The sequence below is a fragment of the Nicotiana tabacum genome, chromosome 24 (assembly GCF_000715075.1).
Source record: "Nicotiana tabacum cultivar K326 chromosome 24, ASM71507v2, whole genome shotgun sequence".
In the NCBI taxonomy this organism is placed as follows: Eukaryota; Viridiplantae; Streptophyta; class Magnoliopsida; order Solanales; family Solanaceae; genus Nicotiana; species Nicotiana tabacum.
Window position 1 is genome coordinate 66,392,390 of NC_134103.1, and position 13,810 is coordinate 66,406,199.

The following is a 13,810-nucleotide window of genomic DNA, read 5'->3' on the forward strand; positions in this document are numbered from 1 at the left end:
ATAAGTATCCAAAGAATCGATCATACCTATTATTGTGCTAACTCAACCTACTACCACGCTGTCCTATTTCTCCAAGTCACTTCCAAATTGCCTTCAAATTGATACTTCTCCTTGCTGGAGCACCACGATCCTTAACCAAAATTCACCACACAAGAGGCCCTAGTATAAATCCACCAAGCCCTAAGGCCCATAAGTCGCTGACTTCCTTCTTAAGCACCCCAAAGCACCACAACTGAGATACCCATTCTAAATAGACTTTATGTGAACCTAAAATTTTTTCCTTCACCTTCTTGATACTGAAATGCATAATCCACAATGATACAAAAATGCCACAAGTATCGACACCATCCCATGCAAATATCATATCCTAGCCATATACCAATCCGAAATTCTCAATTTTTACATATAATTCTTGAATCCATTAGAACCATTCTCAAGAGTCATCCACTCTACTCAATTCTCAATTGAACCGACCAAACGACCTGTGCCCTATTAGTACACCAACACCTAAGGGAGTAGTCCACACTCCTAAGCAATCGAGCAAATTCCTACTCCATGTACCCTACATCCTTCGTGAATAACCACTCAATTATTTTATGATTCCCATATACCTATAGAGCGTAATACAACCTGTATCCAGAAATTCCTTTACCCGAGTCATCCTCGCTCTCGACCTCTGCAAGTCATAGCTGATTCACCAGTATACCTCGAACCGAAACCAATACGACACATAACCGTGCAAATAACTCGTCGATAGCAGACTCCCCCACTTGGCTCAAAGCCATAGAACAAAACAGCCGATAGCATCACGATACTCATACTCTATTACTGCCAGAATCCCGCACTGAAATTCAACTAAATCCTTCATAAGCCCATGTAACATAAACCATATAATACCTCAAATCGTTTGCAAATCTCGCATTCACCCTTGTAATAGTAAAGCCAACTTCCACAAGCGACCCAAACGCAAATTGCAACATATATCATTCACTGGTAAAAAAGAACTCTCTACAAAACATCATAAGGACCACACAACCTCAAGACACCTCGCAGGAGATAACCCGCCTGCTCTGCCTCAAACCAACATCTCTCTATACCCTTCCACACTCACTACTACTACACAATCACTTTACCTTCTTGATTCTGAACTCATCAACAAGACATAAGAATCTACTCCACAATTAAACAACATGAGAGATCCCTCAACGCACCCATAACTCGAGACCATACACCAAATCAAGACAGAAATCAAACACTCCATAGTCCTTGCTACATCTCAAGTAAACTCTTCTCGTCACATTCGAACAATCTGAACGCATCTCGCACTCACATCATACTCACAACGTAGTCATTCTACCGCTCATCGAGGCACAAATTCCATTCATAGGAACACTACCAGACGTATAAGTCCAAAAGCACGTGCTCACACAATCAACATCTCCGTGCTCGAGCTACAGTCAAAACTTGGCCTCCAGTCCTCCAGACTGGCCCATCATCAATACATAGAAATCACATCTCGCACCCCGTTCATAGAATCACAAGATGACAATGCACAGCCGATACCGAGCGCTCACATGCGCATACGAATGCGTGGAAAGAATTCAAAGAATTACGCTTCAAGCTGAATCAATGCCGCACGATAAGGAATGAAAGATGGGAAGTATACCCTAAATTTCCTGTAGTCTCTCGAAGATAGGTATGGACGTCATCATACCGATCTGCAAGATTCTACTAGACACTTGCTCATGACTTGTAGAACCTAAGAAGCTAGAGCTCTGATACCACCTGTCACGACCCAAAATCTAACTAGTCGTGATGGCACCTAACCCAACCCGCTGGGTAAGCCAGTTAACCACTAACCAATTCTAATAATAATTAATAAAGCAAATAAGTAAAGAAATTATCTGAATCTAATACAATCCCCAAGAACTGGTAGTATAAATCATGAACTTCTAAGAATAGAGATTACAAAATGGAAATGAAATAAATACATCGTCTGTTTGAAAAGTACATAAACAAAGTTTTACAGATCTAAAGCTACCACGAACAAGAGGCAGCTACAACCGGGACGCAGGTATATCTTCAATCCTGCTCCCATCGAACACAGCAATATCAGCAGCCAACATCTGCACGTAAGGTGCAGAAGTGTAGTATGAGTACAATCGACCCCATGTACTCAATAAGTAACAAACCTAACGTTAGTTTGAAAGCAGTGATGAGCTAACAGAAAGATCGGATCCAACACCAATATTCCATAACTCAACATAATAGCATAGTACAAGTAATAAAAGAGGTATCTCGAAAATAAAATGATGAGTTCGTTCACAGTTCTAGAAAATAGTTATGCTTTTAAAGTATCTTAGTGAAACCCAAATCTTTTACCGAAAATGCCAAAAATACGAGTAAGTTTGAAAACTGTAATTTTTTCAAATATCCTTACCACAATAAATAAAATATTTCATTTTCTTTCCAGATAGGAAGTGTGAAATACCTCTCTATGCCCACATATCAATGTGTGTAAAAAGTCATGAATAACGTGATACTGTATAGCATGAGGAAAAATGTATCTCTATGCCTGTATGTCATGTATGCATGCCAGTGCTGTGTATCTCAGAGATGAATCATGTACTCACACTCTCAGAGTACTCAATCTCACTATCTCGCATCCTCTCTCACTATGCTCAATGCTCCGCACACTCAATCACTCAGCGTTGTACAATACCCTCTGCGGCGTGCAGCCCGATTAACATATATATAGTTGACTGCGCTCACTAGGGGTGTGCAGACTCCGAAGGGGCTCTACATCCGCACAGATAACTCACGTGCTGCACGGACAACTCACGTGGTATAATATCAATATCTGGATCCGCACGGACAACTCACGTGCTGCACGGACAACTCACGTGCTATAGTATAATATAAGAATCCGCATAGACAACTCACGTGCTATAGTATAATATCTCACAATAAGGCCCTCGGCCTCACTTAGTCATCAATCTCTCCAGTCTCACTCACGGGCTCACAGTGTCCCGACAACACTGATATGATGTATCGATAAATAACTAAGACTGAGATATGATATGAATGCATGAATATGACTGAGTACGAAATATCAATGAAATCAGTGAGATGACAGTAAGAAACGACCACTATGGGTCCAAACAATATCGGCATAAAGCCTAAACATGATATCTAGCATGATTGACAGCTCAATTACTTTATCACATGGTGAAAACACGGATATCAACAAAATAGGGCCACTATTCAGTGCCATGGAAACAACAGAGTCCCAATTCACATGGTGCACGCCCACACGCCCGTCATCTAGCATGTGCGTCACCTCAAACAAGCCAATACCAATGTCGAGCAAACCAACAGCACTAAGATTAGAAGAGTTACTTACCTCAAACAAGCCAATTCCAACACTGAGCAAGCTAAGCGATGCTCCAAAATGCCATCCCGAAAACTAACCAAAAATAACTCAAATACATCAAGCAATACCAAAGGAACCAATCCCGATCGAAAAAGATCAAATCTTGAATCAAAAGGCACAAAACCGGCCAAAAACCTAACCCGAGCCCTCACCTCGGAACCCGACAAAATTTACAAAATCAACAACCGATTCAATTACGAGTCCAACCATACTACTTTCACTCAAATTCGATGTTCAAAACTCAAAATTTCATATTATGAAACTTTAGGCCAAAACCCCCAATTTTCTCTTTAAAATTCACAATCTCATTACAAAAAACGAAGATAGATTCATGAAATATAACCAAAATCGAGTAGAGAACACTAACCCCAATTCATATTGTGAAATTGCTTCAAGCATCGCCTCAATCAGAGCTCCATAGCTCCCAAAATGTAAAACTCGAAATAGAGTACGTTATACTTCTGCCCAGGCATCCTCTTTCGCGAACGCGTCAACACCATCGCGTTCGCGATGAACAAAATAATCTCCCACCATAATACACTTCGCGTTCGTGGTAAAACCCTCACGAACGCGACTCACAGCTGGTTGAGACCTTCACGAACGTGGCTCCAACTACGCGAACACGATGAAGAAGGCCTCCGGCTCTAGCTCCCAGCTCAACCATATGCGTCTGTGATCCATCATACGCGAACGCGAAGAAGACTTGCCCCAACACTACGCGAACGCGGACCATTACTCGTGAATGCGATGAAGAAATGCTACTGCCATCCAAATACATTACGCATTCACGACACGTGCCACACGAACGCGATGAAGAACCGAGACACCAGAAAACAGCAGAACACAGTGGTACCAAAATGAAGAAAAATGATTCGAAATCAATCTGAAACAGGCCCGAGCCCTCGGGACCCCGTCCAAACATACCAATAAGTCCCATAACATAACAAAGACATACTCAAGGCCTCAAAACACTCAAAATAATATCGGAACGATGAATCACACCTCAATTCGAATTCAATAAACTTTGAAATGTCAACTTCCACAACCGATGCCGAAACCTATCAAATCACGTCCGATTGACTTTAAATTTTACACATAAGACACATTCGACATTACGGACCTGCTCCAACTTCCAGAATCGAAACCCGACCTCGATATGAAAATGTTCACTCCCGGTCAATCTTTTCAAAATTTCAACTTTCGCCATTTCGAGCCAAATTCAACCACGGACCTCCAAATCACAATCCGAATGCGCTCCTAAGTCTGAAATCATCCAACAGAGCTAATGGAACAATCAACTCAGTTCCGGGTTCAAATTCACAAAAAGTCAAACTTTGTCAACTCTTTCAAATTTAAAGCTTCTAGCTGAGAATCATTCTTTTAAATCAATTCCGAATAACCTGAAAACCAATACCGATGATTCAAATAATTCATATTACATCATATGGAGCTACTCATGCCCCCAAATAACTGAGCGAAGTGTAAATGCTCAAAACGACCAATCGGGTCATTACAGTTATATTTTTATACAATTGAGCCATTGAATTTCTCTACTTGTTTAACTACGTACTTATTTTAATTAATTGAATGGTCATCGATTGAAAATGCCTATTTATTATGTATTTCTTGGGAAATATTACATATTTAGGTAGTTGTTGAACAACGTCACTCCTAACATATGTGAGGAATCAATACGACAGAGCCTTGACGTGATCATAGTGAGCGGTAAGATAATGGAAGCTACGTAATTTGAGGAATATGTCTAGTAAATTCTTGTAGTTGTTCGGGAGAGAATTACGATGCATGATGTGCTCACGATCAGTAGAAAATACTTTGAAAAAATTATAGGAGATGTAGCAGAAAAAATTCCGACAATTGATGAAATCATAAATCTAGACCTCCATAATCTTGTCTCCAACTTTATCCTTGTTAGTTGATTATTTTACTGCTTTCTAGTATCTGCTAGTTAATTAGTTATAAATATAAATCTCAATCTTTATAATTTAGAAAAGTGCTCAAACTTTTCTTAGAGATAGCAAACAATTGTAGCTAATTAGTTCTATGTGAGATTCGACTCCGGACTTTTAAACCAGATTATATTTGCAGCGACCACTTATTCTTTTTAGGACTAGAATTGGGCATGATCACAACGCGATGTGCTCAATAAGTATATATTTATATACACTAGTTTCTTGACACGTGCAACACACGTGTATGCTGAATCATGTAGTACACTATTTTGTAATAATATTAATATTATTCTAATAAAAATTTGAGTAAATAATTATAAATGACAAGAAAAGTATAATTTCTTTGTAAATGATTAATATGGATCGTCGTATAGTAACATATTTATCGAGATCAAGAAAATTGGGTATTATATAAATCTACAAAAATAATTAATCAAAGTTTAATTAGATACATGTGATTATTTTTTACTTATTTTAATTTGATGCGGTACAAATGTGTAATGAAGCGTAGCTCATCTAATATTTATAAACAATATTTCTCTGGTATATATTCATTTCATCTGTTTTGATTATTCTGTCATGACTAGGGTTGTTATTGTTTGAAAAAGACTACTTTATTAAATATAAAAAAATTATTATAATGAGACAAGTGGAGAAGCAAGACTTCTAACTAAGATGCAAGACTCCTAAATTGTCAAGCTCAACAAAAGATATTAACAAATGCAGGAACTTAAATTTACAACACACTTATAATGAAAATTAGATGAGGTGGTTAAATTCCTACAACAAGTGAAATGATTAATACAACACCAGTAATCATAGATTCTATCTTTTGATTAAGTTTTGCCTACGAGTATGAATGAAAGACACTGTCAACAACCATTTTTATTGCCAATTTAACAAGTAAATGAGCAAAAAAAAACCATCCGTCTCATTTACCTTAAAGACTATTGTAGGCATGCAAAATTTATTGGGTTTAAATTCACTAACATAATTTGGACTATAGTTTAAATATACTATTTCAAATATATATTATGGACTAATATAATTGAATTAATTATATGAGTCTAATACATATGGGTCAAATAAATAAGCACAAATTCATTGGGCTAGCCCATGTAATTGGGCTAAAAGTGATGAGCCCACTTCATTAAGTCCAAGACTTTATATTTCTAGAAGCCCAACTTGGTGCCACATGTCAAATGACGTGGCACACCAAGTCAAACGGAAGAGCCAATAGGATCATGCCGCATGTCAAAATGACAAGGCATGCCAAGTCAAATTAAAAAGCTAATGAAACCGCGATACATATGCAAGTAGCATGTTGTGGCCAATCAAATGTGGCCTTGTCACGCTTCAATCTAATTGGTTGAAAAGAGTTTGTTCTCATCACAAATCTTTCCTCCCACAACTATAAATAGGGATTGTCATAACTTTGAAAGAGATACTAGAAGTTATAACAAGAAGCAAGACAGAGCTCGTGGATCAAACACTGCAAATTCCTCCACAAGTTTCAAGCTTCAACCAATCAAGTTCAAGGAGTACGAGTTCAAATCAAAGTTCGTTTTATTTGAATTCAAGATCATCATTCGTGAAAACAAATATAGTTTTAATATCAAGCTCAAAGGCCCTTGAATTTATTTACTATTGGAAAGAAGAATCAGACGAATCATGAAGATTTTAACACTCAAAGTATTTGAAATCAAATACTATGATTGTTGCAGTATTTTTCCGTCTCTATTATTTTCTTGATGCAAATTTATTGTCTACAAATTCTGACATGCCAGGTCAGACAATTTCTACCTCTCATCTCAACTTTTCAATCACCAAAGTTCAAGAACATCGAAATGGCTTAAAAGAAAACCAACTACAGATCAACCTCCATCAAGGCAGCTAATTTCAGGCTCTACGCTGATGTGGAAAGCATCTTTGATATTACCTTTGGAAGCTTTGGACCAGTTACAAGAAGCAAATAAAGCTCTCTAGGACAACAAGTACTCTAGGACAACAAACACTCTAAGTGCAATCCGTATCAACCCCCATTTTCGGGTCTTCATCCTCAAAAGGAGAAAGATCCTATACGAACACACCCAAAGGAGGAAAAGATGTTGCTAAAAATATTAAGAAGACTCTAGCTCTACTTAACCTCTCCAGATCCAAGAACTCTGCTATGAAGGAAGATGATGACACTTCAAGTAATGGGTCCTCCCCACCTACACCGCATAGTGTGAGCCAATCAAGGATCAATATATGTGACAATCCATACTATTCTCCGTCGTCCACAACAATCATGCAAGAAATGGTGACAAACACTTCATCTATGGAAGAGCAATTGGCAAACTTGACAGAACCAATTGCTGGCTTGACCAAGTGCATTCATGATGCTAGAATTGACAAGTTGGCTGATAGAGTGGGAATCTTGATGGAAGAAGAGTCCGGTCATGTACCTGGCAAGCTCCCATAAGTTCTTGGGAATGATCCTCCCCCAAGACAAGTATCACCCACTAAGGCTATCCCTATCTCATCTGAAAGGATGATTCCAATCGATTAACTAAAGGAGTTCATTGAAAGGACTATCAAAAATAAATATGAAGTTTCTTCCAAGTCCTCCCTTACATACGCAAAGTCGTACACCATAAGGATAGATATGTTGAAGATGCTTGTTGGCTATCAACCTCCAAAGTCCACAGTTTGATGGAAAAGGCAATCCAAATCAACATGTGGTGCACTTCGTAGACACATGCAGCAATGCTGGGACTTATGTAGATTACCTCGTCAAGCAATTTTTCCGCTCGCTAAAAGGAAATGCTTTTGATTGATATACAGACCTCGAGGCCGAATCTATTGATATCTGGGATCAACTAGAGCAAGAGTCCCTCAATCGCTTTTCTAGCACAAGACGCACTGTAAGCACAGTGGATTTTACAAATACTCATCAACGAAAGGGTGAACTAGTTATTGAATTTATCAATCATTCGAGGAATTCAAGCCTCAACTACAAAGACAAGCTTCTGGCATAGAGATGTGCATCCAAGGCAGGCATTAGGGACTGTGCTACATCTTGCAAGGTATCAGGCCTAACACATTTGAAAACCTTATAACTCGTGCCCATGACATTGAATTGAGCATGGCCTCCGCTGGAAATGAAAGGCTGCCCATCTATGAGCCTCGCAAAGGGAACGACAAGCAAGAATTCAGGAAATGGAGCAAATTCGTACCCGAAACAAAAAAAGGAAGCGATGAATGTCAACACATCACCTATGAAGTTCACAACGAAAGTGAGCAAGAAGCACATTATGAAATCCTCTTCCTTTCAAGATAAGACAGGTGAAAAGTTGACTCTGAAAGAAATTCAAGAGAATGAGTACCCATTTATAAATTTTGATGTGCCTGCAATTTTTGAAGAACTTCATAAGATGAAGTGGCACATTTTTGAAGAACTACAATTTTTGAAAAACTTCATAAGATGAACTTTAAATGAAGCTGGAAAAATAAATGACCCAAATTACTGCAAATACTATCGACTGGTTAGCCACCATCTGGAGAAGTTCTTTGTCTTCAAGGAAATAATTATGGACTTGGCTCATGAAAAGAAGATCGTGCTTGAAGATGAGAAGGTAAGCGCAAACCAATTCCCTATGTAGTTTCAAAGAAAGTAAAGATGAAGAACTACTAGAGAATAATAAATACAAAGACGATCAGTCAGATAATGAAGGTTGGACCTTGGTGACTCGTCGTAGGTTCCACAAAAGAAGCCCACAAAAAGAATCAATAGAACAACCAGCAAGGAAAACAATGGTAAAAAGACCGAGAAAATAGAATCCAGTTAAGCATTTGAGAAAAGCAAAAGAGGAGGTGAACCAGCCTTAAAAGCCACGCCTCCAGTGACATTGGAGGAGTTCCTACCAAGTTGGTTTCGCATAAAGATTTCCCATAATGGTATCGAGGCCTCTTGTTGCAATGTTGATAAAGGAGAATAAACGAGTAATGACTCACCGTTAGTACCATCTTTGGAAAAGCCTATTTGGTCTATTCCTTGAGAAGTTAATTTTTGCGAGAAAAAGGTCACATTCACACATGATGACCTTCTACTAGGTGACAAACCTCATAACCGTCCATTATACATGGTTGGCTATATGCTCGATGAAAGGGTATATCGAATTTTGATTAATTGAGGGTCCTTAGTAAACATCTTGCCAATTCACATCATGAAAGAACTTGTCATTCCCATGGATGAACTCTCAAAAAGCCACTTCATGATTCAAGGATTCAACCAAGGGGGCAAAGAGCGATAGGAGCAATAAAATTGGAGATCACCATTGGATATATGCAATCAAATGCATGGTTGTATGTAATCAATGCAAAGACTTCATATAACGTCTTGCTTGGAAGGCCTTGGATACTTGAGAATAAAGTTGTTCCATCTACCTACCGTCAATATTTGAAGTACTACAAGGATGGGGTCGAGAAGAAGATAACTTCTGATGACAAGCCATTCACTTAGGCTGAGTCGCACTTCGGTGATGCAAAGTTCTACTTGAGCAACCATGTTGTGAAAGAACTAAAAGTTGTTGATGTCATGAAGAGCAAGAATGATGAGTTCACAACTAAAAGAGTTGAGGTGAATGTTGAGAAAGCCAAAGATTTGCTGAGGAGGTACACCCTAACTCGAATAAATCTTGTAGAGGTAACATTATGTCTTATGAAAAGAAAGTAACTCTTGCGCTCCATTATGTCGCTAAAAAAAAGAAAGAAGAGTGAGAATCATTTAATCTCCTAACCAATACTTTAAGGGGCTTAACTCTTCTGATCAAACGAATTGAGGAAGTAAAGTTGCACTCAACGATGTAGGGTTTGTGGCCCAAAATCTTTAGCAAAATGTGGCACTCCCTACAAAGAGTACAAATGAGGCTTTGATCCTAATTCTTATAGGCTATTTGCAAAAGCTGGATATAATCCCAATGAGCCATCAAAAACAGGGAAGATCTCGTTAGAAGATGCTACAAGGAAACCAGGTGAAGGTTTGGGATACAAGAAATCATCACCTGTCCGCATCTCTATAAAAGGGTTGAGCGATAATCGTATCTCTAAGGAAGATGAACCCGCCACTTCCAATAGGCCTTCTGTCTTTAATTGACTTGGAAAATCAACTGTTAGGACTTCCGTATTTGAGAGATTGCATCCATTAAAGAAGAGGAATAGGTTCTAGAGAAATTATCAAAGCATAAGAACACCCGCTGCACCCAAAATCCTGAAGATCTCTAAGGATTTCCAAATTTTGGTTATTTCTAGAATGAGACGACAAACAAAACTTGTAGTTTTATGTAAAGAAGTACTAAAAGTAAAGCCATATACTGTGGTCTACACTTTGGAACATGATTAAGATGAAGAAAATGTGGGTTCTTCATATCATGTTACTGCACAAGGCGAGCATAGTGTTTCATCTCTAATGGAAGATGACATAAAATTGGAGGATGTTTCACCATGTTATCACATATCCTTCAACGATGGACCCTCAAGAAGATGAATATGCTAAAGATGCTCCGCCTGCACTTGAAGAAGAGGTAAAGACAACAGTTGACGCTTTGAAAGAAGTAAACCTTGACACTAATTAAGAACTAAGGCTCACTTATCTAAGTGCTTTACTAGCAGCCGATGAAGAAAGCACTTACATTGAGTTACTCAAGGAGTATAGGAATGTCTTTGCTTGGATTTATAAAGAGATTTCTGGCATGGACCCCAAAGTAGTTGTCCATCACCATGCAATCAAGAATGGTGCTTGTCCTGTTAAACAAGATCAAAGGCGCTTTAAGCCAGGCTTGGTTCCCATGATTGAAACCGATGTTAAAAACTCATCGAAGCTAGATTTTTTCATGAAGTTAAATACCCAACATGGGTTTCAATTATTGTCCTTGTAAGTAAGAAGAATGGCCAGATTCGAGTGTGCGTTGACTTCAGGGATCTCAACAATGTGTGTCCCAAAGATGAATTATTGCTTCATATTCCAGAGATGATGATTGATGCTACTACAGGGTACGAGGCAATGTCATTTATGGATGGTTCATTAGGCTATAACCAAATTCGCATGGAACCAAAAGATGAAGATATTATTGCATTCCGCACCCCCCAAGGGCATCTATTGCTACAAGGTAATTTATTTTGGCTTGAAGAACGCTGGTGCTACTTACCAAAGATCTATGCAGAATATTTTTGATGATATTCTCCACAAGAATGTCGAATGATACGTTGACGATTGGGTGGTAAAGTCAAGAAAGAGGAGCGACCACTTGAAAGACTTGAGAATGGTGTTTGAGTTGCTCCGGAGGTACCAACTTAGGATGAATCCACTGAAATGTGTCTTCAGAGTTACTTCTGGAAAGTTCCTTGGTTTCATTGTCCGGTATCGAGGGATTTAAATTGATCAAGTCAAAGTAGATGTAATTTTGAAAATGCATAAGCCTCGGGATATTCATGAATTTGAAATTCTGCAAGGAAAGCTACCATACCTTAGGAGATTCATCTCAAACCTGGCTGGGAGGTGCCAACCATTCAGTCGCCTCATGAATAAAGGCGTTCCTTTCAAGTGGGACTATATATTTCGGCACAAGAAAGGTCTGTTGGAGCGTTGTTGGCAAAATGGTGAAGGAAAAAAAAAACTCCTTTTACTACTTGAGTAGGATGATGACACCAAATGATCTGAATTATTCGCCAATCATAAAGTTATGTTTGGCGCTAGTCTTCTCAATCCAAAAGTTGAAGCACCACTTTCAAGCTCATGTCATTCATCTTGTTTCTAGAGTAAATCCCATCAAGTTTGTGATGTCAAAACCTGTCCTTAGTGATCGACTAGCAAGGTGGTACCTCTAGTTTCAATAATTTGAAACTGTGTGCATCCCTCAAAAGGATATAAAGGGACAAACATTAGCAAACTTCTCGGCTGAACACCATATACCTGATGATTGGGAGCTAACTGACGAACTTCCTGATGAGGGCGCAATGGTCACTGAAGTTAAACCTCCATGGAATATGTACTTTGATGGTGCTACACATCATGGAGGAGCTGGCGCTGGCGCTGGCGTAGAATTTGTCATTTCCCAAGGTGAGGTTCTTCTCTATTCTTTTACGTTGACGCAACTCAGCTCCAACAACGTTGCTGAGTATCAAGTATTAATACTTGGGCTTGAAATGGTTGTCTAAATGAAGAAGTTGTAATTACAAGTCTTTTATGACTCTCAGTTAGAGATCAACCAGCTTTTAGGAAGTTACGAGGTCAAGATACCTGAACTACGCCCATACATGATTATGCTAAAAGATTAATGGGGTGGGTCGGTGACGTGACTATTCAACATGTGCCTAGGAAAGAAAATAACAAGCATGATTTCTTAGCTGCCCTAGCTTCATCATTAACCCTGCCTAATCAAGTGCAAGTTACTATCTACCAAAAATGGGTAGTACCGCCGCCAAAGGAGGGTGAAAGTGATGAAAATTAACTCGAGCATCTTGTCGTTATTTCTGAAGCTGATAAGGAAGAATGGAAACAACCCATTATCGATTACTTGCGCAACGGGATACTTACAGTAAATCCGAGGAGAAGGACTAAAATTCGTCGTCGTGCGCCTAGATTCCTTTACTACAAAGATACTCTATACAGAAGATCATTCGAGGGAGTACTCTTGCGATGATTAGGGGAAGATGAAGCACTCCAACCTTTGCAAGAAGCACATTATGGGTTACGTGGATCATATCAATCTAACCAAAGCTCCACTTCCATATAAAAAGGATGGGATATTATTTGCCGACAATGTTAAAAGATTACTTGGACTATGCTCGAAGATGCAAGGCTTGCCAGTCCCATGAAAACTTTATTCATCAGCCTCCTGAAGTGCTACATCCGACCTTTGCATCATCGATATTTAACGCTTGGGGATTGGATGTTGTTGCACAGCTACCAAAATATTCAGGCGGACATTTGTATATCTTGGCTGCAATCGATTACTTCTCAAAATGGGCGAAAGCCGTTGCCCTCAAGGAAGTAAAGAAGGAGAATATTGCAAACTTCATCCGAGTAAATATCATTTATCGCTTTGGCATTCCTGTTACATAATAACGGATAATGGTAAGCCATTCGATAACAAGTTGATGAACAAGATTTGTGATCTCTTTGTATTCAAGCAACATAACTCTTCTATGTACAATGTTGCCGCCAATGGTCTAGCTGAGGCATTCAACAAGACTCTATGCAACTTGTTAAAGAATATCGTCTCCAAATCCAAACGAGATTGGCATGACCGTATGGAAGAAGATCCGTAGGCATATAGGACAACTCACCGCACACCAACACAAGTGACCCCTTACTCACTTGTCTATGAAGTTGACGCCATTTTTCCACTTGAGCGTCAAATACCTT

At 39.0% G+C, this 13,810-nt stretch overlaps 1 protein-coding gene across 1 annotated transcript; it reads left to right on the forward strand.

The window, feature by feature from the left end:
• The first annotated feature begins 13,183 nt into the window (after positions 1-13,183).
• Positions 13,184-13,507, forward strand: LOC142178187 (uncharacterized). The gene has a single exon (XM_075247515.1). It carries the CDS (start codon positions 13,184-13,186, stop codon positions 13,505-13,507), a length of 324 nt encoding a protein of 107 aa, XP_075103616.1.
• Positions 13,508-13,810: the final 303 nt, after the last annotated feature.

Bases quoted from the DNA above. Each gene is read 5' to 3' on its own strand.
- LOC142178187 (XM_075247515.1), top strand. From the start codon at position 13,184: ATGGGATATTATTTGCCGACAATGTTAAAAGATTACTTGGACTATGCT.